This window comes from Plecotus auritus, assembly GCF_963455305.1.
Source record: "Plecotus auritus genome assembly, chromosome: 7".
NCBI lineage: Eukaryota > Metazoa > Chordata > Mammalia > Chiroptera > Vespertilionidae > Plecotus > Plecotus auritus.
The window spans coordinates 25,044,287-25,066,604 of record NC_137774.1 but is presented as its reverse complement, the minus strand read 5'-3'; the positions used below and the strand labels follow the sequence as shown (position 1 = coordinate 25,066,604).

Here is a 22,318-nt window from a genome sequence, read left to right as displayed (position 1 = left end):
CGGATCTAGGGGTTTGGAAGTTAAACTGAGATAAGGAGACCCACTGAAAGTTTTCAAGTGAGAGAGACAGATGAGTAAAATAAGAGGATTATTTTAGATTCCATAGGTAGAGCAATCCAGAGAGGAAGTCTTAACTCGGGGAGACCAAATAGAATACTCTAGGAGTCAAGTGAGAAGGCGCTGAATCAGAGTGGTTGTAACAGGAGTAGAAAGAAAATCCAGGGAACGCTATAAAGGAAGACCTGACAAGGTTTGGTAACTGACTGGAGTGAGGGATGGGACGTACAGGAAAGAGAAAGATCAAATATGACCCTGGAAAATTTCTGTCCTGGATGATGAGGAGAATGACGGTGGTATGACAGGTGGACATACAGCAGTTGGGAAAGAGAGCCAGTATGAGGAGGTGAGCTCAGTTTGGGCATCTTTCATTGGTGAGCATAAAGCAACAAGAAGGCTTCTGCTTGAGTGGAAATGTCCACTGGGCAGAGGGGCAGACAGCTATCTGACTTTTTCTGACCTTCCTGAAAAATATGTAAACTGAATAGGTAAGTTATTGCTGAGGGAATAGGACAAAGCTAAAGATTCAAAGTCATCCACAGAGTTAGTGTTTGAAACTGAACCTCAGGAATTTAACAGCTTCTTTTAAACACTTGTAATTCATGGACACATTCTTACTATTTGCGGTTTTTCTTTTTTTAACACATTTTTATTAATTTCAGAGAGGAAGGGAGAGGGAGAGAGAGAGAGAAACGTCAATGATGAGAGAGTATCACTGATCAGATCGGCTGCCCCCTGCACACCCCCTACTGGGGACCGAGCCCGCAACCCGAGTTTATGCCCTTGACTGGAATGGAACCAGGGACCTTACAGTCCGCAAGCCAACGCTCTCTCCACTGAGCCAAACCAGCCCAGGGCTGTGGTTTGCTTTTTTTTAGTGTCACAGAATTATATAGGATACTAGAGGCCCAGTGCACGGACCCTTGGCCTGGCCTGCTGGGATCAGTGGACCTCCGCGCACTGCCAGCTCCTAGGGCTCCAGCCCTCTGTCAGCATTGATCCCACGCAGCAGGAAATAGTGCACGAAGAGGCAGGCAGCCAGGGAGGAGCTGGAGCCCGGGCTGGGCACCATGCTGCTCCCGCTCACCCGGGTCCCACTGTGCCTGTCTCCACCTCCCCTGTGCCACTGCTCTGGCTCGCAGGGGGAGTGTCCGTGGGAGAGGTTCGCGCTGCTGCAGCTGAGCTTGCCAGCTGTGAGCCAGGTGTCTGGCACCCGTCTGTCAGCTGAGCGGCACTTCCGCTGTGGGAGTGCACTGACCACCAGGGGGCAGCTTCTGTGTTGAGCGTCTACCCCCTGGTGGTCAGTGCCTGTCAAAGCTACCAGCCAGTCCTCAGGTCGCTTGGCTTTTATATACAGTATAAAACTAATGTGAAAATCCCACCCAACCCTTTCTACCACTCCTGTTATCATTTTGGTGTGTGTCCATCCTTCTAATCTCATTCTTTCTCTTTTCTTTTTGCATTTTTCCCCCAAAGAGCTAATTCTTTACTCCTTGCTCAGTGATTTGTGCTTTTCCCTGTCAAATATGTCTATAAGAGCCTTCCATATAAGTCCCCTCATTTCTAACTGCCCTTATCCTTCTAACACCTGGAGAGATTTCCACAGAGGGCACTGAGCCAAAGAGTCAGTGTGGCCTGGCATAAGGTTTCTTTAACATTTATTTTCTTGAAACAATACATTTTTTGCCATTTTTCTTTTTTATTATGCTTTTCTCATTGATTTGTAGAAGAAATTATTTTAGAAACAAGTGATTTTGGAAAAAATGCATTCAAAGTAATTAACTGGCATTACCTATCCAAGAGAAGAAGTTCAGGTTCTGAGGAGATGCCTCATTGTTTGTGCCAGGGGCACCACATTATGCCTTTATAAATATATTTTTATTGATTTCAGAGTGGAAGGGAGAGGGATAGAGAGATGGAAACATCAATGATGAGAGAGAGTCATTGATTGGCTGCTTACTGCACACCCCCTACTGGGGATTGAGCTGCAACCCAGGCATATGCCTTTAACTGGAATTGAACCTGGGACCCTTCAGTCCACAGGCTGATGCTCTGTCTACTGAGCCAGACCAACTAGAGCTCACATTATGTCTTTATTAATTGTGCAAACTGGGAAGCTGATAGTTGTAGAAATTAGAAAGCTTGTGTTTTCTGCATTTGAATATCAAGGTTGCTATGATTGTTTTACTTATTCTGTTCATTCGTTTCTTATCTACTCAATGATATTAACTGTGTTTCTTCACAGAAACTTGCAGGGAAATGCTATTTCTTACATCGGTAAAGATACTTGGAAGTCATACCATTTGGTTGAGAAACTGTGAGTATATTCTCTCCAGAAACGAATTTAAAAAACTAACTGTATTTAAGATTCTTCTTGGTCCAGAATTGAGGTCAATAGCTCTGAAAAAAGGTATTACCCCCGCTGTATCCCAAATCAATGTCTATTGATTGCAGTTTGTTTATTTTAAAAATTAAATTTGGTAGGCCCTCTTTAAAATCAGAGTCAATTTAAACTTATTTTCCATTATAAGAAGTAATACATGATTATTTTTTTAATATATAAAAATAAAATAGCAGGTATAATGAAAACCTTGCCTGTGCCCTCATCCCCACCCTAACATAACTGCTACCCTATGTTTACTATACCAGTATATCCTTACAGACCTTTTCCCACGCATTTACCTATATACATATTTACAGATAGCTAAATAGGTATGTTATGTGATTTTCATATCTTTTTTTTTTTTTACATAAGTGGTAACATCCTACCACTTGATTCTTTCACCTTATAATATATCTTACACGTGTTTCCTTCTTGATACAGAGAGGGTTACCCAATTCATTTAAACTATTCCACAATATTCCATAGTTTAATAATCCCCCTATTGATGGATATTTAGATTATGTCCAGTTTTCTTGTTATATGTATTTGATGCAACACACATTCTTGTACATGCATCTTTGGGATCATGGGCAGGTATTTATGTAGAATAGATATTTAGAAATGGAATTGTTGGGATGAAAGTATATTGATACAACATTTTAATTGCCCTCAAAGAAATTATGCCAACTTACACTCCAATCAGTGGGCAACTGCAGTATTTGTTTCCTCTATCCTTCCACCACTAGATAGTCTTCATTTTTTTGGCTGATCTAATGGGTGAATAAAGGCGGTCCCACCTAAGTTTGAATTTTTCTGATTACTTGTGAATTCAGATACCTTCATATATTTATTGAACATTTGTTTCTTTCAGATATTTTTTTATTGATTTCAGAAAGGTAGAGGGAGGGAGAGACAGAAACATCCATGATGAGAGAGAATCCATTAATCGGCTGCCTCCTACACACCCTACACTGGGGATTGAGCCCGCAATCTGGGCATGTACTATACTGGGAATCAGACCGTGACTTCCTGGTTCATAGGTTGACACTCAACCACTGAGCCATGCTAGCCGGGCAGGTTTGAAGATTTCTAAGTTAGCTTGAGATTTATACCTTGTAAGGGAGAGGTTTCTTACTTAGAGTCAATGGACCCCCCAGTGCACCATTTCTTAACCATTTTTCCTCCCACGTGATCTGCAGAAGCTTATTTTCTTGAGGACTATGTTTTTAAATGATTTATAAGTTAAAATATATGTGAAAATAAAGGGAATCTATTATTAAAATGTAGATTTCAAAATTTTTTTATTTTTCTATGATTATTCTTTTTTTAATCCTCACCTGAGGATATTTTCCCATTGATTTTTAGAGAGAGTGTGAGAGAGAGGTAAAGACAGAGAGAAATAACCATGTGAGAGAGACACATCACATCGATTGGTTGCTTCCTGCATGAGCCCCAACCAGGGCTTGGGCTGGGGAAGAGCCTGCCACCAAGGTACATGCCCTTGTCTGGAATTGAACCCGGGACCCTCTGGTCCACAGGTGGACGCTCTATCCACTGTGCCAAACTAGCTAGTGCCAAAATATTTTTTAAAAAAGATTACTGATAGGCCAGCCAGCGTGGCTCAGTGGTTGATTGTCAACCTATGAACCAGGAGGTCACGGTGGGATTCCCGTTGAGGACACATGCCCGGTTGCGGGCTCAATTCCCAGTGTGGGCTGTGCAGGAGGCAGCCAATCAATGATTCTCTCTTATCATTGATGTTTCTCTCTCTCTCTCTCTCTACCTCTGACTTTCTCTGTAAAATCAATAAAAATATTTTTTAAATGAAAGCAATATTATTGATACTACTTCTCTTTTTTATGCTTTTATTTAATCCTCGCCTGAAGATATTTTTTTATTAATATTTTTTAGAGAGAGTGGAAAGAGGGAAAGAGAGAGAAAGAAAGAAAGAAAGACATGAGAAAGATATATCGATTGACTGCCTCCTGCTGGTTTGGGGCCAGGGATTGAATCTGCCACCATGTTATGTGCCCTTGACGGGAAATCGAACCCATGACCTTTTGGTCCATTGGCCAACACTCTAACCGCTAAGCAAAACCAGCCATGGCAGATCTGCTTCTCTTATATTAAATAACACAAGCTATAGTACTTGGTCTAATAACTATTATAACTTCAAGGTAGTGATGAGAATTAATAAATGATATTTTGAGTTACGTGCAACAAATACGTTATATGAAAATATCTGTGATTTTATTGGAGACCCAATGAACTACTCTGCTGCTAATCTACTATGATTTGTGGCTACATTCACAATGCAAGGCAATGCTAATTTTAGGTAGAGGCTTGTGAAAATAGAGATGTAATTTTATTTCCCATTCAGGTTTTGCCCCCTGAATTCAACCCATTCAATCCTATTCACAGACCTCTGCCCTAAAGGGATAATCAACAACTGGAAATTACATGCACACTTTTGCATTTATTCAAGATAGTGCAGTTTTCTAGGGAATCTTGTCTCTAAAGATTAAGAGTCACAAATGTAGGGGAGAAGAAAGACATTTCCTTGCCTATAAAGCTGTCCTTACCTTCATGAGTCATGGTAAATGGATGATTTGCTTTAAATAAAAATAGTATACTGAAAATGATGTCTGTCATTTTCTGAAATCATGGAAAAAGTTTTTATGGAACATCTGCTACATGTCAGGAACTGTTTTATGTGCCAGGATTATAGGCCCAAGAATAAAACAGACAAATTACACCAGTTCTCAATGGGTTTACAAGTATATAATATGACAATGAATATATATATATATATATATATATATATATATATATATATATAAACTAGATTGATGTAATTTCAAGTATTGGTTAAGTTCTTTGGAGAAAAAGATGTGGAAGGAAAGTTTATCAATTCTAGAATGGTCCATTGTTTGCACAAAGAGTACCTGAGAAGAAAGGTTTGAATAAAAAAAAAAATTATCTTCCTTCAGTTAAATAAAAATTAGGGTGGCACCATTACCCAGGTTTCCCCATATATATTTCTGTGCAGTAAATAGTTGTAGTTATTTTGCATTTTGATCCAGAAATGACCTTTTCATTTTTCAGAAATCTCAGTGGAAATCATTTAAAATCATTACATAAAGATTCATTTGAAGGCCTGCTTTCCCTCCAGTATTTGTAAGTTAACTGTATTTACTTATGAGTTTTTAGTTATATTATCAATAAAATAAATAAGGGGTTCAAATGAAATAATCTCTACAATTTCTCCCAGCAGTAAAATTCTACAATTCCTTAAGTCTGTGTAGCTCCTTTCAAGAATTTAATATCTCCTATGCATTTTCAGTTTCACGGTCCTCTAGACAAAATATAGATAGGAAAATCTCTTCAGTTATGGAGTAAAAGTGGTGATGAGGTCTGAGTAATGATACACACCCATATGAGCCTTGTTATGTAAGTGTTCATATACCATCTGCTTATATTTATATTTAGTTTAGGGACCATGGATCAAATTGGGTCTATGATTGTTTGTTTCTTTTTTTTTAAACTTAAATTCTTTATTTTTTAAAGTATTACATAAGTCTCCTTTTTCCCCCATTGATCTCTCCGCGGCCACCCCCAAACCCCCAGGTTGTTTGTTTCTTACAGCACATAAGTTAAGAATGATTTTTACACTTTTAAAGTGCTTTGAAAGAAAAGAAACAAGAATATGCAAGACAGACTATTTGTGGCCTGCAAAGCCTAAAATATTCACTGTCTGGCCTTAACATAAAAGGTTTTAAAATATTGATTTAGTAAAATGAGAGGGATTTAGCTTAACCTCAAATTGTCTCCTATAGGACAAGAAAATATAAAACATTTATATTAATTTGAATGCCATTAACCCATAATTTTGTTATAATTAAATCTAAATTAGATTAACATTTGCACATTAAATGTTTAAGCAGATGAATCATGTAAATGATATTATTACGAACATATTAAATTATGAAGAGAGCAGACTGGTGTTGAGGATTTCAATGCAGGAATTGTTATACCAATACTAAAAGTAAATGCTTAAAATGATGGTTAAGTTGTATTGTTAGAAATGTCTATACTAAGAAAGTATATCAGCAATGCCCCTAAATCCACTAATTACAAAATAAAAATCTCTTCAGCCTCCTTGTCAAGGAAGAAATACTTGCCCAGTAATTCTGTTTACTTAGAAATAGGGAGATGTTCTTTACTATAAAAACTCAATTATGATTCTTTGTCCATGGCACCCAGAGCTGTGCATGTCATTAATCCTTATTAAGCTAATTAATGATGCTAGTTAGCAAATGGGTTCTTTCTGCAAATATGGAAAGCTTAAGGGAAGTAGGTACAAAGAGCCTCACCTGACACTAAAAATAGTCGTTTGGATTATAAAATAAACCTTTCAAGCTTCAGAGGGACATCCACTTTTGTATTGGTCTTGCATCTCACTTCCAAACCTTACATACAGTTCGGAGGAAATAAAATGAAGTAAATAACTGCTCAATAGGTTAGGTCATTCATTACTTCTACTGTGAAATACTTTGTAAGCTAACTATTTCATGCCAGCGTAAGTATTCCCATCCACTAAAAAATGCCAATCAGTAAGCAAGCTAAAAAAGAACATGCCAAGCACTGTACCCAGAACTAAGGCACAAAGATAGGTACGTCAGGGTTCCTATCCTTCTGGTAATTCATGATCTCATAGGGAAAATAGACATATAAACTCAAACCATAGAGCACAAGTACTAAGTGGAAGACAGTGTGCTGCAGTGGCACACAGGTGGGAGCCATGAAATAATAAAACTACATTTGTTTTAAAAGTCATTTTTCTCTCTCTACTTACCAGCTGTTTGTTTATTTTATAAATATTTCAGTTTGCACCTGTTCGCATGTCAGTAGACAATGCTGATGAGCAAGACCCAGTCCATACTTTAAGAAGTTATACTCAGAGGAAATAGGATGCAAAAATAACTCTATTAAAATTTTGTAAGAAATGGGTATATAAATTGGCTTTGGTCGCAGCAGAGGGAAAAAAGACTTTACGTTGGATCAGCAAAGATGTCAGTAGATCAATGCTGTTTGAACAGGACCTTGAAGGGCTCTTGGGGATCAAGGGACAGACATCTTGAGTAGAACAAGTTTGCAAAAGGAGCCTGGGAAAAAATACCTTGAGTAGCTGTAGAGTTCACTTAGGGGGAGTAGGAGATTAGAGCCGGATCTTCTAGTGCTTTGAATGCCAAGAACCACGTTATCACAGCAGTGCTCGAGGGGAAACTTTAGCCTACAACAGAGTCACTTGTGGGGCTTGAAAAACTCAAGCTGCACCCCCAGTTACTAATTCAGTCGATCCAGAGTCGGACTGAGAATTTGCATCTTCAATAAGTTCCCAAGTGATGCTGGCTGGTATTTGAGAACCACTTCTGGAGTGTTAATCTGGTGACTGTGTGTCAGGATGGTTTAGCAAGGGGGAGATTATAGATGGAAACACCAGCCAGAAGACAGGTATACCCATCCAGGAGAAAAGTGAGGGACTCAAGTGGAATCAATGGAAATAAGACAGTCAATTATAGACGAGAGATGGTGTTTTCAAATAAAAATCCAGCACCATGTTGTTTTCTGTTGTCCTACCACTGTACAACTGAAGCAATTAGATGATGGGTATTAAAGCAATGTAAAATAAGAAATGAATTTCTATTAGTATAATAGAAAGTATCGTTAGTTCAAAGTTCTGTATTATTTAGAACAGTCACTTCCTTTTAAGTTATGTGAAAAGGTATCTTTTATTTCTTCTGGTATTGAATTTGCCTAGAAAAACAGAAGTTATCCAGGAAGGTGTGTAGATGTGAGACTATTTCTTTTAATGTTAGAAATTTATAAATATACATGAAGATATAAATTTGAGGTCATAATCTAAATTTGATGAGACCACAAAGGGTCTTCTAATAAATTCTTCTGCTCTCAGGAATAATTACCTTCAAAATCTATCAAGATCTATAGTTGTATGTTGTATTTATGAAGATCCTGAAGGTGAGAGTCTTAAGAGAGGTGAGGGCAGCGTAAGGGCTCTGGATGGTTCAAATTACAATTCTTAAGGTTTAGAGTTTAGACTAAAACTGTGTATTCAATATTATTCTAACCTCTTACCAGTTATTCCTACTAATTAGATACCTAGTAAGTAATTGAGGCACTATTTTTCTTTTACTTTTTCTAGGGACTTGTCCTGCAATAAAATAGAATTTATTGAAAGGAATGCATTTGAATCATTACCTCTTTTGCAATATATGTAAGTTATAAATATAACTTTATTGTATTTAGAAATTTTATAAAACATAATTGTAAACCTTTTTGTTATTTATTTTGAAATAGATTAAAATTTTATTAGTAAAAAACTACTAAAATTATGTAGCAAATCCTATTTGTCTCTAGCATAGATTAGTGTGAGAATTCTCTCACATTCAGAATGAACCATTCTATCTGCACAGCAAAGGAAACCATCAACAAAACAACAAGAAAGCCCACTGCATGGGAGAACATATTTGCCAATGATATTTCTGATAAGGGTTTAATCTCCAAAGTTTACGGAGAACTCATACACTTTAACAAAAGGAAGATAAAAGATTCAATCAAAAATGGGCAAAGAGTCTAAATAGACACTTTTCAAAAGAGGACATACAGAAGGTCCAGAGACATATGAAAACATGCTCAACGTCACTAATCATCTGAGAGATGCAAATCAAAACAATAATGAGATACCATCTCACACCTGTCAGAATGGCTATCATCAAATCAACAAACGACAAGTGCTGGCGAGGATGTAAAGAAAAAGGAACCCTCCTGCACTGCTGGTGGGAATGCAGACTGGTGCAGCCACTGTGGAAGACAGTATGGAGTTTCCTCAAAAAGTTAAAAACAGAATGGACCATTCTATAGCAGTGGTTCTCAACTAGGGTGATTTTGCCCCAGGTGACACTTGGCAATATGCAGAGAGTTTTAGTTGTCAGAACTGTAGATTTGCTACTGGCATCTAGTGGCAGAGGCCAGAATTATTGTTGAAGACAAAGGAAAGTTCCCCAGAATAAAGAATTTTCTAGCCCAAAATGACAATAGTGTTGAGGTAGTGTAACCTCATTTCAGAGAAATATAGATCAGTGAATACAAGCATTTTTTGTATCTAATGCACCACATGTATAAACATGAAGGCATAAACCATAAGCAAATATCTCCCACAGTAAGCATTTTTAGTGTATAGAGGGAGTATTGAGGTTGTTTTATCATATATAAATTAGAATCTCTGCTAAAGGATAAGTGATCTGAAAGGATTTTTTCCCTCTTCATTTGCTTGTATCTTTTTTTTATAGAAATCTTGGTTGTAATTTAATCACGAAAGTGAACTTTGGGACATTTCAGACCTGGCATGGAATGCAGCTATTACACAAATTGTAAGTGAAATAGAAGATGAACACATGTAAAAAGCTATGTGTAAAAACATCATACAGTGGTTGGTTGGCTGGGTATAAGCTCAGTTTGAACTCAGAAAAGGATGGCTTAAGAGCCATTCTTTTTTTTTTCTTTTTAAAATGAGGAATCTAAGGTACAAAGAGTCCAAGAGACTTGTCTAACTGATATATGCCCTGCTCTGCTTTCCCAGAACCTTTGGCATGGGCTTGTTTGTTTTAAAGAATTGAGGGGTGTGTTGGGGGGGGGAGACTTAAGAGGACAATTTATTTCAGCATTGGGAATAAAAATTTGTGTCAATTAACAAATTTATTTATTTTATTGATCTGTAATCAAAATGTTATTTATTTGTTAAACAACCATCTATTAAATACCTAGGAAATGTCAGGCACTAACAGTCCAAGAAATTGACAAGTAAATAGGTGATTACATACATTATAACAAAGCCTGTGATGCAAGAATACACATGGGTGTATGTGATAGGAGCATGGCATGGCTTTCACCACTTCCTCTTAGATCTATCCCATTTTGTGGCTCCAAAACCAAGGAATTAGTTCTATTTTTCTCTTTAACTGGGTGGTTTAAACTGGATTTTTAAAAATTTCTGGAGACGAAAGGAAAGCACCTTGAATTATGAGGACTTTAGAAATGGCACTGCCTATAGAGCAGTAGCTTCCTATCAGCATAGTCACTAATAGGGTTTTCAATCTGAAAAGTTCTTCAGTATATTTTTCTTTGCTATCCACTTCTTTTTTTTACTTTCTCTTCTCCACTTTATCATTTAGAGACTTGGGTAGTTCCCCAAAAAAGAATCCTTTATAGCCCTGGCCCGTGTTATACAGTGTTGGAGCACTGGCAAATACAACAAGGGGTTGCGGGTTCGATACCTGGTCAAGGTTCTATCCCTGGCCCTGGTTGGGTCATGTGGTGGAGGCAACCAATGGATGTGTCTCTCTCACATTGATGTTCTTTTTCTCTCTCTCTCTCACTCTCTTTAAAAAAGCAGTGGAAAAAAATATCCTCAGGTGAGATTAAGAACAAAAGAGAATGCTTTACAGTTCTAAGGGTGATCTCTGGGAATAGATAGAAAATGATTTTTTTCAACCTTCATGTTTTGAACCAACCAAAAGAATATAAACTTTGATAGCAGTTATTAAAAATGCAGACAATTTTAATTCTATTGCATTTTTCAGAATTCTCCACCATAATCCCCTGATGACTGTTCAAGATCCATATCTTTTTAATTTGCCAGCGTTGAAATATTTGTAAGTATTGCAACAATTTCATGGCTCATGAGATGATTTCTGTTCTTTCTTACTTTTGTCAAAGATGAACTATTTTGCATTTTTACAAAAAACTCATAATTTACCTTTTAACTGGGTTATTGAAAATGATTTATTGGCACAGAAAAGTGATAAAGAAAGACTGTACAAGGGCAAGGCAGCCAGCAGAGGAAGGGAGCAGTGTTGAAGAACACACTCAGACATGAAACATGTGGATGCATGTAGAAATACCATGGGTCTCAGAAGGAAAAAAGGACTAAGTTGTACATTATGTTATTTTTTAAAGAGTGATCAAATAGTGGCTGCAACAGAGAATGAGAAGTAGGATGATAGTAACACAAAAACAAAATAACAGATTGTACTGTTCACCAGATTAATGTGATGATGTAAATAAATTTAAATTTCTTCAAGAAGAGCTCTCTAAAATGATTATCTATGGAACTTAAAGCACCTTGAATTATGGAGCTGGATTGACAGAGAAGCCAGAATTTAAGTAAACAGATGTTGTTAAGTGTCTTTTTAGGAATAGAATTTTTGTCTTTGGGTCCATATCATGCATGTTTGGTCTTTCTCCTTCAGAGACATGGGAACAACACAAGTGACATTTACAACACTTGATAACATTCTCATGACGACTCCTGAATTAGAAAAACTGTAAGTTGATTTTTCTTATATTTATTTTCACTTAGTTCTTTTAGGTTTGCTTTCTTATTTTCTCAAGTCAGGTTTATTGAGGTATAATTTTTATTTATGTAAGTCAATCTTTTAAAGTGTACAGTTAGTGAGTTTTGATAAATGTGTGGTTTTATAAATGTACCTCCATCACATAAGAGATCCAGAACACTTTTTTCACCCCAAAAGGCCCCTCCTGTTTCTTTGCAGTCAGTTCCTCCTCCCACCTCCAGCCCGACAAGCACAAGTCTGATTTTTGTTGTTAGAGTCCTGCCTTTTACAGTGTCTTATAAATGAAATCATGTAGAGCAAGTATGTCAAACTCAAAGGCTAACATGGGCAAATAAATGAGGCATGTGGCCGTGGGCCGCGAGTTTGACATGCTTGATGTAGGGTGTAGCTTTCTGTGTTTGGCTTCTTTCATGTAGCATAATCCTTCTGAGATCCATCTATGTTGTGGCATTTGTCAGTAGTACATTTCTTTTTTATTGCTGCATAGTTTTCCCATTGTGTGTATATGCCAGTTTGTTTATGCAGTAATCAGGTAATGGATATTTGAGTTGTTTCTAGTTTTTTGGCTATTATGAATAAACATCTAAAAATACTCACATGCAGATCTATGTGTGAACATACGTTTTCATTGCTTTGGGGTAAAATACCTAAGGGTGGGGTTGGTGCATCATATGCAGAGTGCATATCTAACTAGTAAAGAAACTGATAAACTGTGTTCTAAAGTGGTTGTACCATCTTGCCTTCCCACCAGCGGTAGATGAGAGTTGCAATTGCTCCACATTTTCCCCTAATCTTTACATTTCTGTTTTTTAAAAGTAACCTTTCTAGTAGGAATGTATTTGTATTGCAGTGTGGTTTTAACTTGCATTTCTCTAATAGCTGATGGTGTGGAATGTCTGTGTGAAAATATATTTTTCAATGGAATGTCTGTTCAAATACATTTTAATTGGATATTTATCTTATTATTAAGTTTTCAGAGTGTGTGTGTTTATTTGTTTTTAATACTCACCAGGAGATATATTTCCCTTTTTTAGTGTGGGTGGAAGGGAGGAAGAGAGTGGGGTGAAGGGAAGAGAGAAGAAATAGAGAGAGAGAGAGAGAGAGAGAGAGAGAGAGAGAGAGAGAGAAACATCAGTGTGAGAGACACACATCAAAGCTTCATCATGTCCCTTTTATAATTCTTCCTTCCCACTCCTCCTTGCCCTCCCCAATTTCTGTGCAACCATTGATCTGCTTTGTGTTGCTATTGGTTAGTTTGCATTTTCTAGAATTTTATATAAATGGAATTATATACTATCTACTCTTTTATAACTGCCTTCCTTTACTCAGATGATTATTTTAAGACTAGAGGCCTAGTGCATGAAATACGTGCACTGGAGGGGGAGTCTCTTAGTCCAGCTCTCGGGGGATGCCCAACTGACAGCTTAGGCCCGCTCCCTGTAGGGTGCAAGCTAAGCCGGCAATCGGACATCCTTGGCACAGCTGTGGAGGCAGGAGAGGCTGCCACCACCACTGCTGCACTCGCCAGTTGTGAGCCCAGCTTCTGGCTGAGAGGCTCTCTCCCTGTGGGAGCACACTGACCACCAGGGTACAGCTCCTGTGTTGAGTGTCTACCCCTTGGTGGTCAGTATGCATCATAGCGACCGATTGTTCCGCTGTTTTGTCGATTTGCATATTAGCCTTTTATTTTATAAAACTAGAGGTCCGGTGCACAAAATTTGTGCACAGGGGTGAGGGGTGTGTCCTTCAGCCCAGCCTGCACCCTCTCCAATCTGGGACCCCTTGAGGGATGTCAGACTGCCCGTTTAGGCCCGACCCACTGGGATCGGGCCTAAACAGGCAGTCTGACATCCCTCTTACAATCCAGGACTGCTGACTCCCAACCGCTCACCTGCCTGCCTGCCTGATTGCCCCTAACAGCTTCTGCCTGCCAGCCTGATCACCCCCTAACCACTCCCCTATCAGCCTGATTGATGCCTAACTGCTCCCCTGCCGGCCTGATTGCCACTAACTGCCTTCCCCTGCAGGCCTGGTCACCCCAACTGCCCTCCCCTGCCAGCCTGGTTGCCCCTAACTGTTCTCCCCTGCTGGCCTGGTTGCCCCCAACTTCCCTCCCCTGCTGGCCTGGTTACCCTTAACTGCCCTCTCTTGCCAGCTTGGTTGCCCCTAACTTCCCTCCATTGCCAGCCTGGTCACCACTAACAGCCTTCCTCTGCCAGCCTAGTCACCCCTAACTGTCCTCCACTGCAGTCCTGGTCGCCCCCAACTGCCCTCCCCGGCTGGCCCGGTCTCCCCTAATTGCCCTCCCTTGCCAGCCTGGTTGCCGCTAAATGCCCTCCCCTGCTGGCCTGGTCACCCACAACTTCCCTCCCCTGCTGGCCCTCTTGTAGTGGCCATCTTGTGTCCACATGGGGGCGGCCATCTTTGACCACATGGGGGCAGCCATCTTGTGTGTTGGAGTGATGGTCAATTTGTATATTACCTATTTATTATATAGGATTAGTACATGTTGTTTTGCATATCAATAATTCATTTCTTTTTATTGCTGAATAGTATTCCAATATATATAGATATATTAGTGTTTTTCAACATTGATGGCTATTTGAGTTGTTCTAATTTTTTTTTAAATAAATCTTTATTCAGATTATTACAATTATTTCTCCTTTTTCCCCCCATATCTCCCCTCCACCCATTTCCCACCCCACCTTCTGCCCTTACCTCCCCCCGACTGTCCTCATCCATAGGTGTATGATTTTTGTCCAGTCTCTTCATGAACCCCCCATACCCCTTTCCCCCTGAGAATTATCAGTCCACTCCCTTTCTATGCCCCTGATTCTATTATATTCACCAGATTATTCTGTCCCTCAGGTTTTTAATTCACTTGATTTTTAGGTTCACTTGTTGATAGATATGTATTTGTTGTTCATAATTTTTATCTTTACTTTTTTTTTCTTTCTCTTCTTTAAGAATACCTTTCAGCATTTCATATAATACTGGTTTGGTGGTGATGAACTCCTTTAGCTTTTTCTTGTCTGTGAAACTCTTTATCTGCCCTTCAATTCTAAATGATAGCTTTGCTGGGTAGAGTAATCTTGGTTGTAGGTTCTTGCTATTCATCACATTGAAAATTTCTTGCCACTCCCGTCTGGCCTGCATAGTTTCTGTTGAAAAGTCAGCTGACAGTCGTATGGGTGCTCCCTTGTAGGTAACTAACTGTTTTTCTCTTGCTGCTTTTAATATTCTTTCTTTGTCTTTTGCTCTTGGCATTTTAATTATGATGTGTCTTGGTGTGGTCCTCTTTGGATTCCTTTTGTTTGGGGTTCTGTGGGCTTCCTGGACTTGTAAGTCTATTTCTTTCACCAGGTGGGGGAAGTTTTCGGTCATTATTTCTTCAAATAGGTTTTCAGTATCTTGCTCTCTCTCTTCTTCTGGCACCCCCATAATTCTGATGTTGGTACGCTTGAAGTTGTCCCAGAGTCTTCTTACATTATCTTCAACTTTTTGGATTTTTTTTTTTTGCTTTTTGCTTTTTCGGTTGAGTGTTTTTTGCTTCTTTGTAATTCAATTCTTTGACTTGATTTTTGTGTTCCTCTTGTCTGTTTTTGGGTCTCTGTATAATATTTTTTATTTCAGTCAGTGTATGTTTAATTTCTAGTTGGTCCTTTTTCATATCTTCGAGGGTCTCGTTATATTTATCGGCCTTTTCTAGGATATTCTTAAAAAGCCTTATAACCGTGGTTTTGAATTCTATATCCAGTCGTTTGTTTTCCTCCATTTCTTTCGTTTGTGATCTGATTCTTTGACGCCGCATTTTCACTGCTTCCCTGAGTTGGTAAGGTAGATTTGTGTGCTAGGTTTCCAATATGGCCCAGTGGGTCTGCCTCCCCAGTTAACCTGAGGTGGACACTCTTGGTGCACCCCTTTGTGGACTGTGTGTACAGCCTTGTTGTAATTAAGTCTTTATTGTTGTTGGTATCACTGGGAAGAATTGACCTCCGGGCCAGTTGGCTGTAAGGATCAGCTGTGTCTATGCTGGGAGAAGTTCGGTGCTGGAGACAGCCTTATAGGATTAGACTTGCCAAATTGCAATAGCCTCTGTGCTCAGCTTGGATGGGGTAGAGTCTCAGTCTTGGCTTCCCGTCAGCCTTGCCCTTGCGTGCCTTCAGTCCTCCACCTTCCCCGGCTCCCGAGTCTCCGCCCGAGAGTCCAGACTCCCCCCACAAGAGCGTGGGTCCCCAGGGGCTCGCCTGGATCTGGGGTTCACTGCAGTCAGAACTGGGGCTCAGTGCCGTCAGGAGCCTCTGACTCCCTTCCACTAGGGAAAGCCTGTGGCAACCTCCGCAACGTTTGTGCGCACTGGCGCGCGTGCACTTTCAGTCCTCCACCTTCCCCGGCTCCCGAGTCTCCGCCCGAGAGTCCAGACTCCCCCCACAAGAGCGTGGGTCCCCAGGGGCTCGCCTGGAACTGGGGTTCACTGCAGTCAGAACTGGGGCTCAGTGCATTTAGGAGCCTCTGACTCCCTTCCACTAGAGAAAGCCTGTGGCAACCTCCGCAGCCTTTGTGCGCACTGGCGCGCATGCACTTTCAGTCTTCCGCCTTCCCCGGCTCCCGAGTCTCCGCCCGAGAGTCCAGACTCCCCCCACAAGAGCGTGGGTCCCCAGGGGCTCGCCCGGAACTGGGGTTCAGTGCAGTCAGAACTGGGGTTCAGTGCGGTTGGGGGCTTCCTTCCCCCTTCCGCCAAAGAAAGTCAGCCAGGCTCTCAGCCGCCCTTCCTCTCTGCGCGCACCAAGACCCTTTGCCGTACCTCCAATTCTCTGTGAGCTTTTCTCTTTCCTTCTAGTTGTAGAATTTTCACTCAGCCAGCTTTCCTGTGGTTCTGGATGGTGTCCGTTCTGTCTTTTAGTTGTAGTTTTGAAATTGTTGTGCGAGGCAGCAGTTTAGGTGTTTACCTATGCCGCCATCTTGGTTTCTCCTCTCTGCAGAGTTGTTCTAATTTTTTACTATTACAAATAAAGCTACTATGAATATTTATGTACAAGTCTGTTTATGGAAATATACTTCTATTTCTCTTGATAAATACCTAAAGGTGGAATGGCTGTGTCATACAGTAGATCTATGTTTAAGTTTTTAAAAAACTATTTCCAAGTGTTGTATCATAAATCATCGAATGAGATACAAGACGCCTTAATGAGCCAATTAATTAGTAGTCATTTATTGCGCACGGCCCAGAGCGAGGTATCTTTATCCAAATTTCTGAGCAACTAATATAGGAAGTTTTCCCGTATTTATACTCTTGGAGCCTCTTTGTTTGCAGATATTACAAAGGGCTCTGTGAGAGTTATTGTTACCGACAGTTGTAACCTTGAATACATGAGTTTGTACTTGGCATAATTATTATCAGTATTAGTCTATTACATTGGATGGCTAGCTTGCAAGGTCAGACTGTTAAGTTTACCTTTTTCTATTATTTGAACTAAAAACAAAGTCATTTTACAGAATAACAGACCATCTTAAAGTGACAAAGTTTATAATGACAGAGTTTACAGGACTAGGGACTATCTAACAATAGCAGAGAATTCAAACAGCAGTTGTTGTTTTTTTTGTTTTTTTAATAAAAGATGGAGGTTACTGTGCTTCACAAGTAACTCCTTTATGACTAATATAATTCTGTATGTTTCCATTTATAGTATCTTACCTAACCATTTGGCCTGCTGCCTCTGCCAATTTAAAAGTAATATTGAGGCTGTCACCAAGACAGTCAAACTGCATTGTGATACGGAATGTCTGGCCAACACACCTTGTGGTGAGTCTGAATTGCCCAATGATAAACTTTTTAATTTTTATTTTATGTTTTCATTTTTTATTTGAAATCAATGATGGTACATTTTTAAGCAAATAAAGCAACTGTATTATTTTTATTCATTTACTAGGAGTTCAACTCTAAAATTTTAAGCACTACTCCTTGCTAAAAGTCAGATGAAGGGCAAGGGTATTAACATTAATGGCCACATAGTGTGTGCTGTGCTCTCTGCTGGGTGCTTTACTTCCAAATGAGAACTTGTTCATTAGTGTGTCACAGTTGGTAAACTGTTTTGTATGCATTAGGTTTCATTGCCCTTTGCAGTGTAGCCACATGTAGATACATTTTTATTTTGTTTGTCTTTGCAAGTTTATGAAAAGGGTACAAGTGATGCTGTTTTATGTAAGTTTTATTTGGAACCTGGGAGTTTTTGGATCCATCACCAGAAGCTGCTACCCAACCCTTCTAAGGAATGGGAGGGCTCTTTTTATTCTTAGTCTGTCTAACTCTGAACTTGCTCTGAAGCACAAGGTTTTTTATCCTCCGAACACTCGTGTGCTTTTATTGGCAGCTACTTGATAACTTCCAAAATGTGCTCTCATGCCCAGATAGCTTAAATAGGGATTTCCATCAGTGATCTGTGCTACTTATATAAAGTCAGTGTTGCTTATATTTCAAAACAATGTTTTGGCCAATTATATTACTCCCTTCTGCCCAACAGTGGGCAGAACAGGCATTTTAATCTCCTTTTACAGGTGAGTAAAAACAAGATCAGGAAGGGCTAAGAGCTGTCACCTAGTGCCCAGGTCTCCAGCTCCCAGTTTTGGGCTCTCCACAAGCCCATGCTCTTTCCCAGGACGTTCCCTCCTTCTCTGACCCTTATCACCACCAGCAATACTTTTAATTCTTCTGAAAATTCTTGTGTACCAGCTGACAATGGTACACTTGACCATTGTCATGCAATCAGAAGCTTTGGATGGTTCCCCAAGTAAAGCTGAAAATATAAGAAATGAATGAAATGGTAGCAAAGTAGGCATCTGACAAAAGTTATTTTTTCCCTTCTGTGTTTTAGACCCCAAGTATTATTCCATAGTTTACTGAACATTCCACAACCTGGCAAGTCTCTTAACGTACATCCCAGATGCCTGCCTACATCTTAAGCACAGAGCGAGGGTAGACATGTTGTTTTTTTCTGTATAGAGCCTTCCGTTGCGGGGCTGGCATATGTGGAAGCAGGGCCCAAGTAAGGAACCAGTGGTGTCGTGGAGAAGGGTGTGTCCAGATGAGGACCTGTTGGCAGTGGGTGTTAATCATGGTCATCTGTGATGGTAGCAAGAACACAAGCACCCTGAAGAGTGGAGAGAGGAAGCCTCAGGCTCCCTCTGCATCTGAGGCAGGACAGGATGGGGTGCGTGAATGTGAGGAGTCACAGTAGATCTGCAGAGAGTCTAACTGAGCGGGTCTTTGAGCCTTGGCTTTTCTCCAGTAACAGGCAATTGGCCTTGGGGACCAATGGAAAAATCCTAAATATAGTCACCATATGTCATGCTATGGAATGTTCTCAGTAAAAAAAAAACACTTTTAAAAATGATACATTTTCTCCTTTTGTTGTGTCGAAAATCATAGATTTAAGTTGGGGTTTATTTTTCTCCTCTCTAAATGGCACTCAAATATTTGCTGATTCCCTATGTATTTGACTGGGATGTAAGGCTATGGACTGACAAATAGCTGTCCTGTGAGTCTTTCAATATCAAATGTGATTTCTTCTTTTTTGACAGATGAAGAACTTTTAATAGAAGGACCGCTCATGAAAGTATTACAAGGCCGGCAGAACACCAGCACTGAGCTGACAATTGAGCCAGAGAGGGCATTCTCAAACAAAAATAGCGACACTTCCTCATCCCTTATGAGTGAGCAGCTAGACTTTAATGAGAAAAGTGATGTTATTAGTGCACTAAATTACCTATTGCCTTATTTCTTGGAGGGAAATCTAGAAGATATAGAATCAACTTTATTACCATTCATTAAACTCCCTCTTTCAAATGTACATGATGCAGATATGCCCCTGAATCATTTGAAAAACAACAGAGGGAATCCTTCTCTGAACCTGAACTTAACCATTCAAGTTTCAAAAATTAACCAAGGAAACTCTGTTTTCTGGAATAGGCCTTCTGATGAGACTGCTCACTGAGCAGCAGGAAGTAAAGATGTCCAACGCAGAGTGGGATGTGGACCAATGGAAAAATGAGAGGATGCAAGCCCCTGGGGAGCAGGCAAAGAAGGAGTCAAGTGAGGTGAGGACAGGTCCTGAAACACTGGACCTGGGCTTTTAGTCAGTTTAGGACATGCCATGAAAGTACACAGGTAGGAAGACCAGGGGCACCTCGTCTGAATCATATCTTGATCATGTGACTTTGGCTTAGACAGTGATCTTCCACTTTGCTCATTTAGAGATTTGTGCCACTGTTCCTAGGACAGATGAGAAGAGGATCTAACTTCCAAGATGAACAAATTGTACAAGAAAATGTTAATGTTCAGATTACATAACACATTAGACTTGGTGTGTTCTTTAACAGCCTATAAGATTTGGTATGTTCCTTAAGCACCACGTGAAAGAATGGGGTTTTAGAGTACTAGTTAAGAATATTTAGCAATTCATTAGAATAGGCTAGAGCAGGGGTCCTCAAACTACGGCCCGCGGGCCACATGCGGCCCACCGAGGACATTTATCTGGCCCGCCGGGTGCCGCTGCCTGTCCTGCTTAGCAGCCGACTCGTCCCGGGCCCGCAGTGCGCATAGGAATTTGTTCATAGTTTTTTTTTTTTTGTACTATAATCCGGCCTCCAACGGTCTGAGGGACAGTGAACTGGCCCCCTGTTTAAAAAGTTTGAGGACCCCTGGGCTAGAGACTAGTTAGTTTTTATGCTTTCCATATCTATGTGGGGTTTTTTTAAATCTTCTTCTTCTTCTCCTTCTCTTCCTCCCCCTGACCCCCGCCTTCCTCCTCCTCCTCCTTCTTCTTCTAGCTCAGAAAAGAAGTGCCAGGATATAAGAACAAAGTCATCATGGCAGCACCTGTGATTGCAGTAACAACATTTTTTATTGTAGTTTTCTGCCTCATTGCGGTAAGACAACAGTTAATTCAGATTTCCATTATATATTCTGTCTTTAGAGAAGGTTCAGAACCCACAACCTGAAAATCAAAGCCACTGTCCCACCTACTCCTACCTGATATTCTTCTTTAGTCATGAGCACTGAGATATGCTTTATTCTTTTTTTATTACAAATTATATTCCAGAGATGTTTAAAGGAAGCCCACTCCCGGAAATCTCTGTGGAAATGAAATCAAGATAACAAGCCACTAGACATTTTTTAAAATATTTTTTTTTATTGATTTCAGAGAGGAAGGGAGAGGGAGAGAGAAACATCAATGTTTGCCCCTTCTGGGGAGCAGGCTCCTAACCCAGGCATGTGCTCTTGACTGGAATCGAACCTGAGACTCTTCAGTCCACAGGCCGATGCTCTATCCACTGAGCAAACCCAGCTAGGGCAAGCCACTAGACTCTTTTGAAACTTACGTTTGATAGACCAGAATTGACATGATAGCAAAATTTCTTCAACTCAAAATGAACAATGTAGAGTTGATGTACTCGCCAGTTACTCTCTTCCTGATTTCTTTCTTTGTTGGCTAAAATGAGGAGAGATATAGAATCTCCACCCTCATGGAGCTATGTCACCCTAGCAGACAGGACATGGCAAGGACGATAAAAGTGTGATCTTGTCAATTCATAAGGTTTACTTAGCAGCTTTCTTGTCCAGTGTGTAAGGCATGGTGTAAGGAGGTTCAGTTAAAACACTGCAGCCTAAATCCTGCATCAGGCTTCTCTAAAGCATCTCATGTTAGAGTCACCTGTTCCTAGAGCTTGTCTGTGTCCCTTTTGTTCAATTACATAATGGTGTACTTTCCCTACAGGCAGGTTACTGACATTAAAAGAGTGATTTAATAAGCTGACGATCTTGACTCTACCCCAGTAATCCAACCTAATATATTTTATTTACCGTTTCAACAGTCATGGCAGCCCTCCATTCCAGCCAAAGCCACCCCTCACCATAACCTAGCCCCACCAGGCCCATTCCCACTTTTTTTTTATGCCTTTGCCCATCTAAAATTCCCTTATTTTGCTCTCCCTGGGGAAGTCCTGTGAATATCTCAAAAGCCAGCTCAAGTTCATCTTTCTTCATGAAGCTTTCCCGGAGTCTTCTAGCCATGCTGTTCCTAGTCTTTTTGTGAACTATGTCACCATTTTTTTTTTCTGAGGCAATAGAAAGGCATTCTCCTCCCCTGAGAACTTAAAAATATGGTAAACAATTTTTTAAAATGTGCGTCCCCAAGAGATAAATACCTAGGTGAACACATTATGGAGCAGAGCAGAGATGTGTAAAGACCAAGTGACTTCAGATCTATGTGTTCCTAAGTCTTTTGAAATGTCACATTTTAATATTCTAATCTGTGGAAGAAAATGAAAAAATGGGAATAGAACAGCTACCTATTTGAGGGAGGAAATAATAGCAGATCTATACTTCTCATCTTAAGCAAACATATTTACGTAAATGTAAAAAATATAGAACCTGTATAAGTTCTGG

The 22,318-nt window shown here is 39.9% G+C and overlaps 1 protein-coding gene across 1 annotated transcript in view; it reads left to right on the top strand.

The window, feature by feature from the left end:
- LOC308254431 (leucine-rich repeat-containing protein 37B-like) overlaps positions 1-22,318 on the top strand; it is a 30,518-nt gene that overhangs the window by 2,444 nt on the left and 5,756 nt on the right. The window contains exons 2-11 of the mRNA XM_080680531.1: positions 2,303-2,374; positions 5,546-5,617; positions 8,664-8,735; positions 9,811-9,891; positions 11,101-11,172; positions 11,770-11,844; positions 17,562-17,677; positions 19,453-19,584; positions 19,841-19,968; positions 20,701-20,799. Coding sequence (XP_080536657.1) covers positions 2,303-2,374; positions 5,546-5,617; positions 8,664-8,735; positions 9,811-9,891; positions 11,101-11,172; positions 11,770-11,844; positions 17,562-17,677; positions 19,453-19,584; positions 19,841-19,968; positions 20,701-20,799 — 919 coding nt within the window. The remainder of the gene's footprint in view (positions 1-2,302; positions 2,375-5,545; positions 5,618-8,663; positions 8,736-9,810; positions 9,892-11,100; positions 11,173-11,769; positions 11,845-17,561; positions 17,678-19,452; positions 19,585-19,840; positions 19,969-20,700; positions 20,800-22,318) is intronic.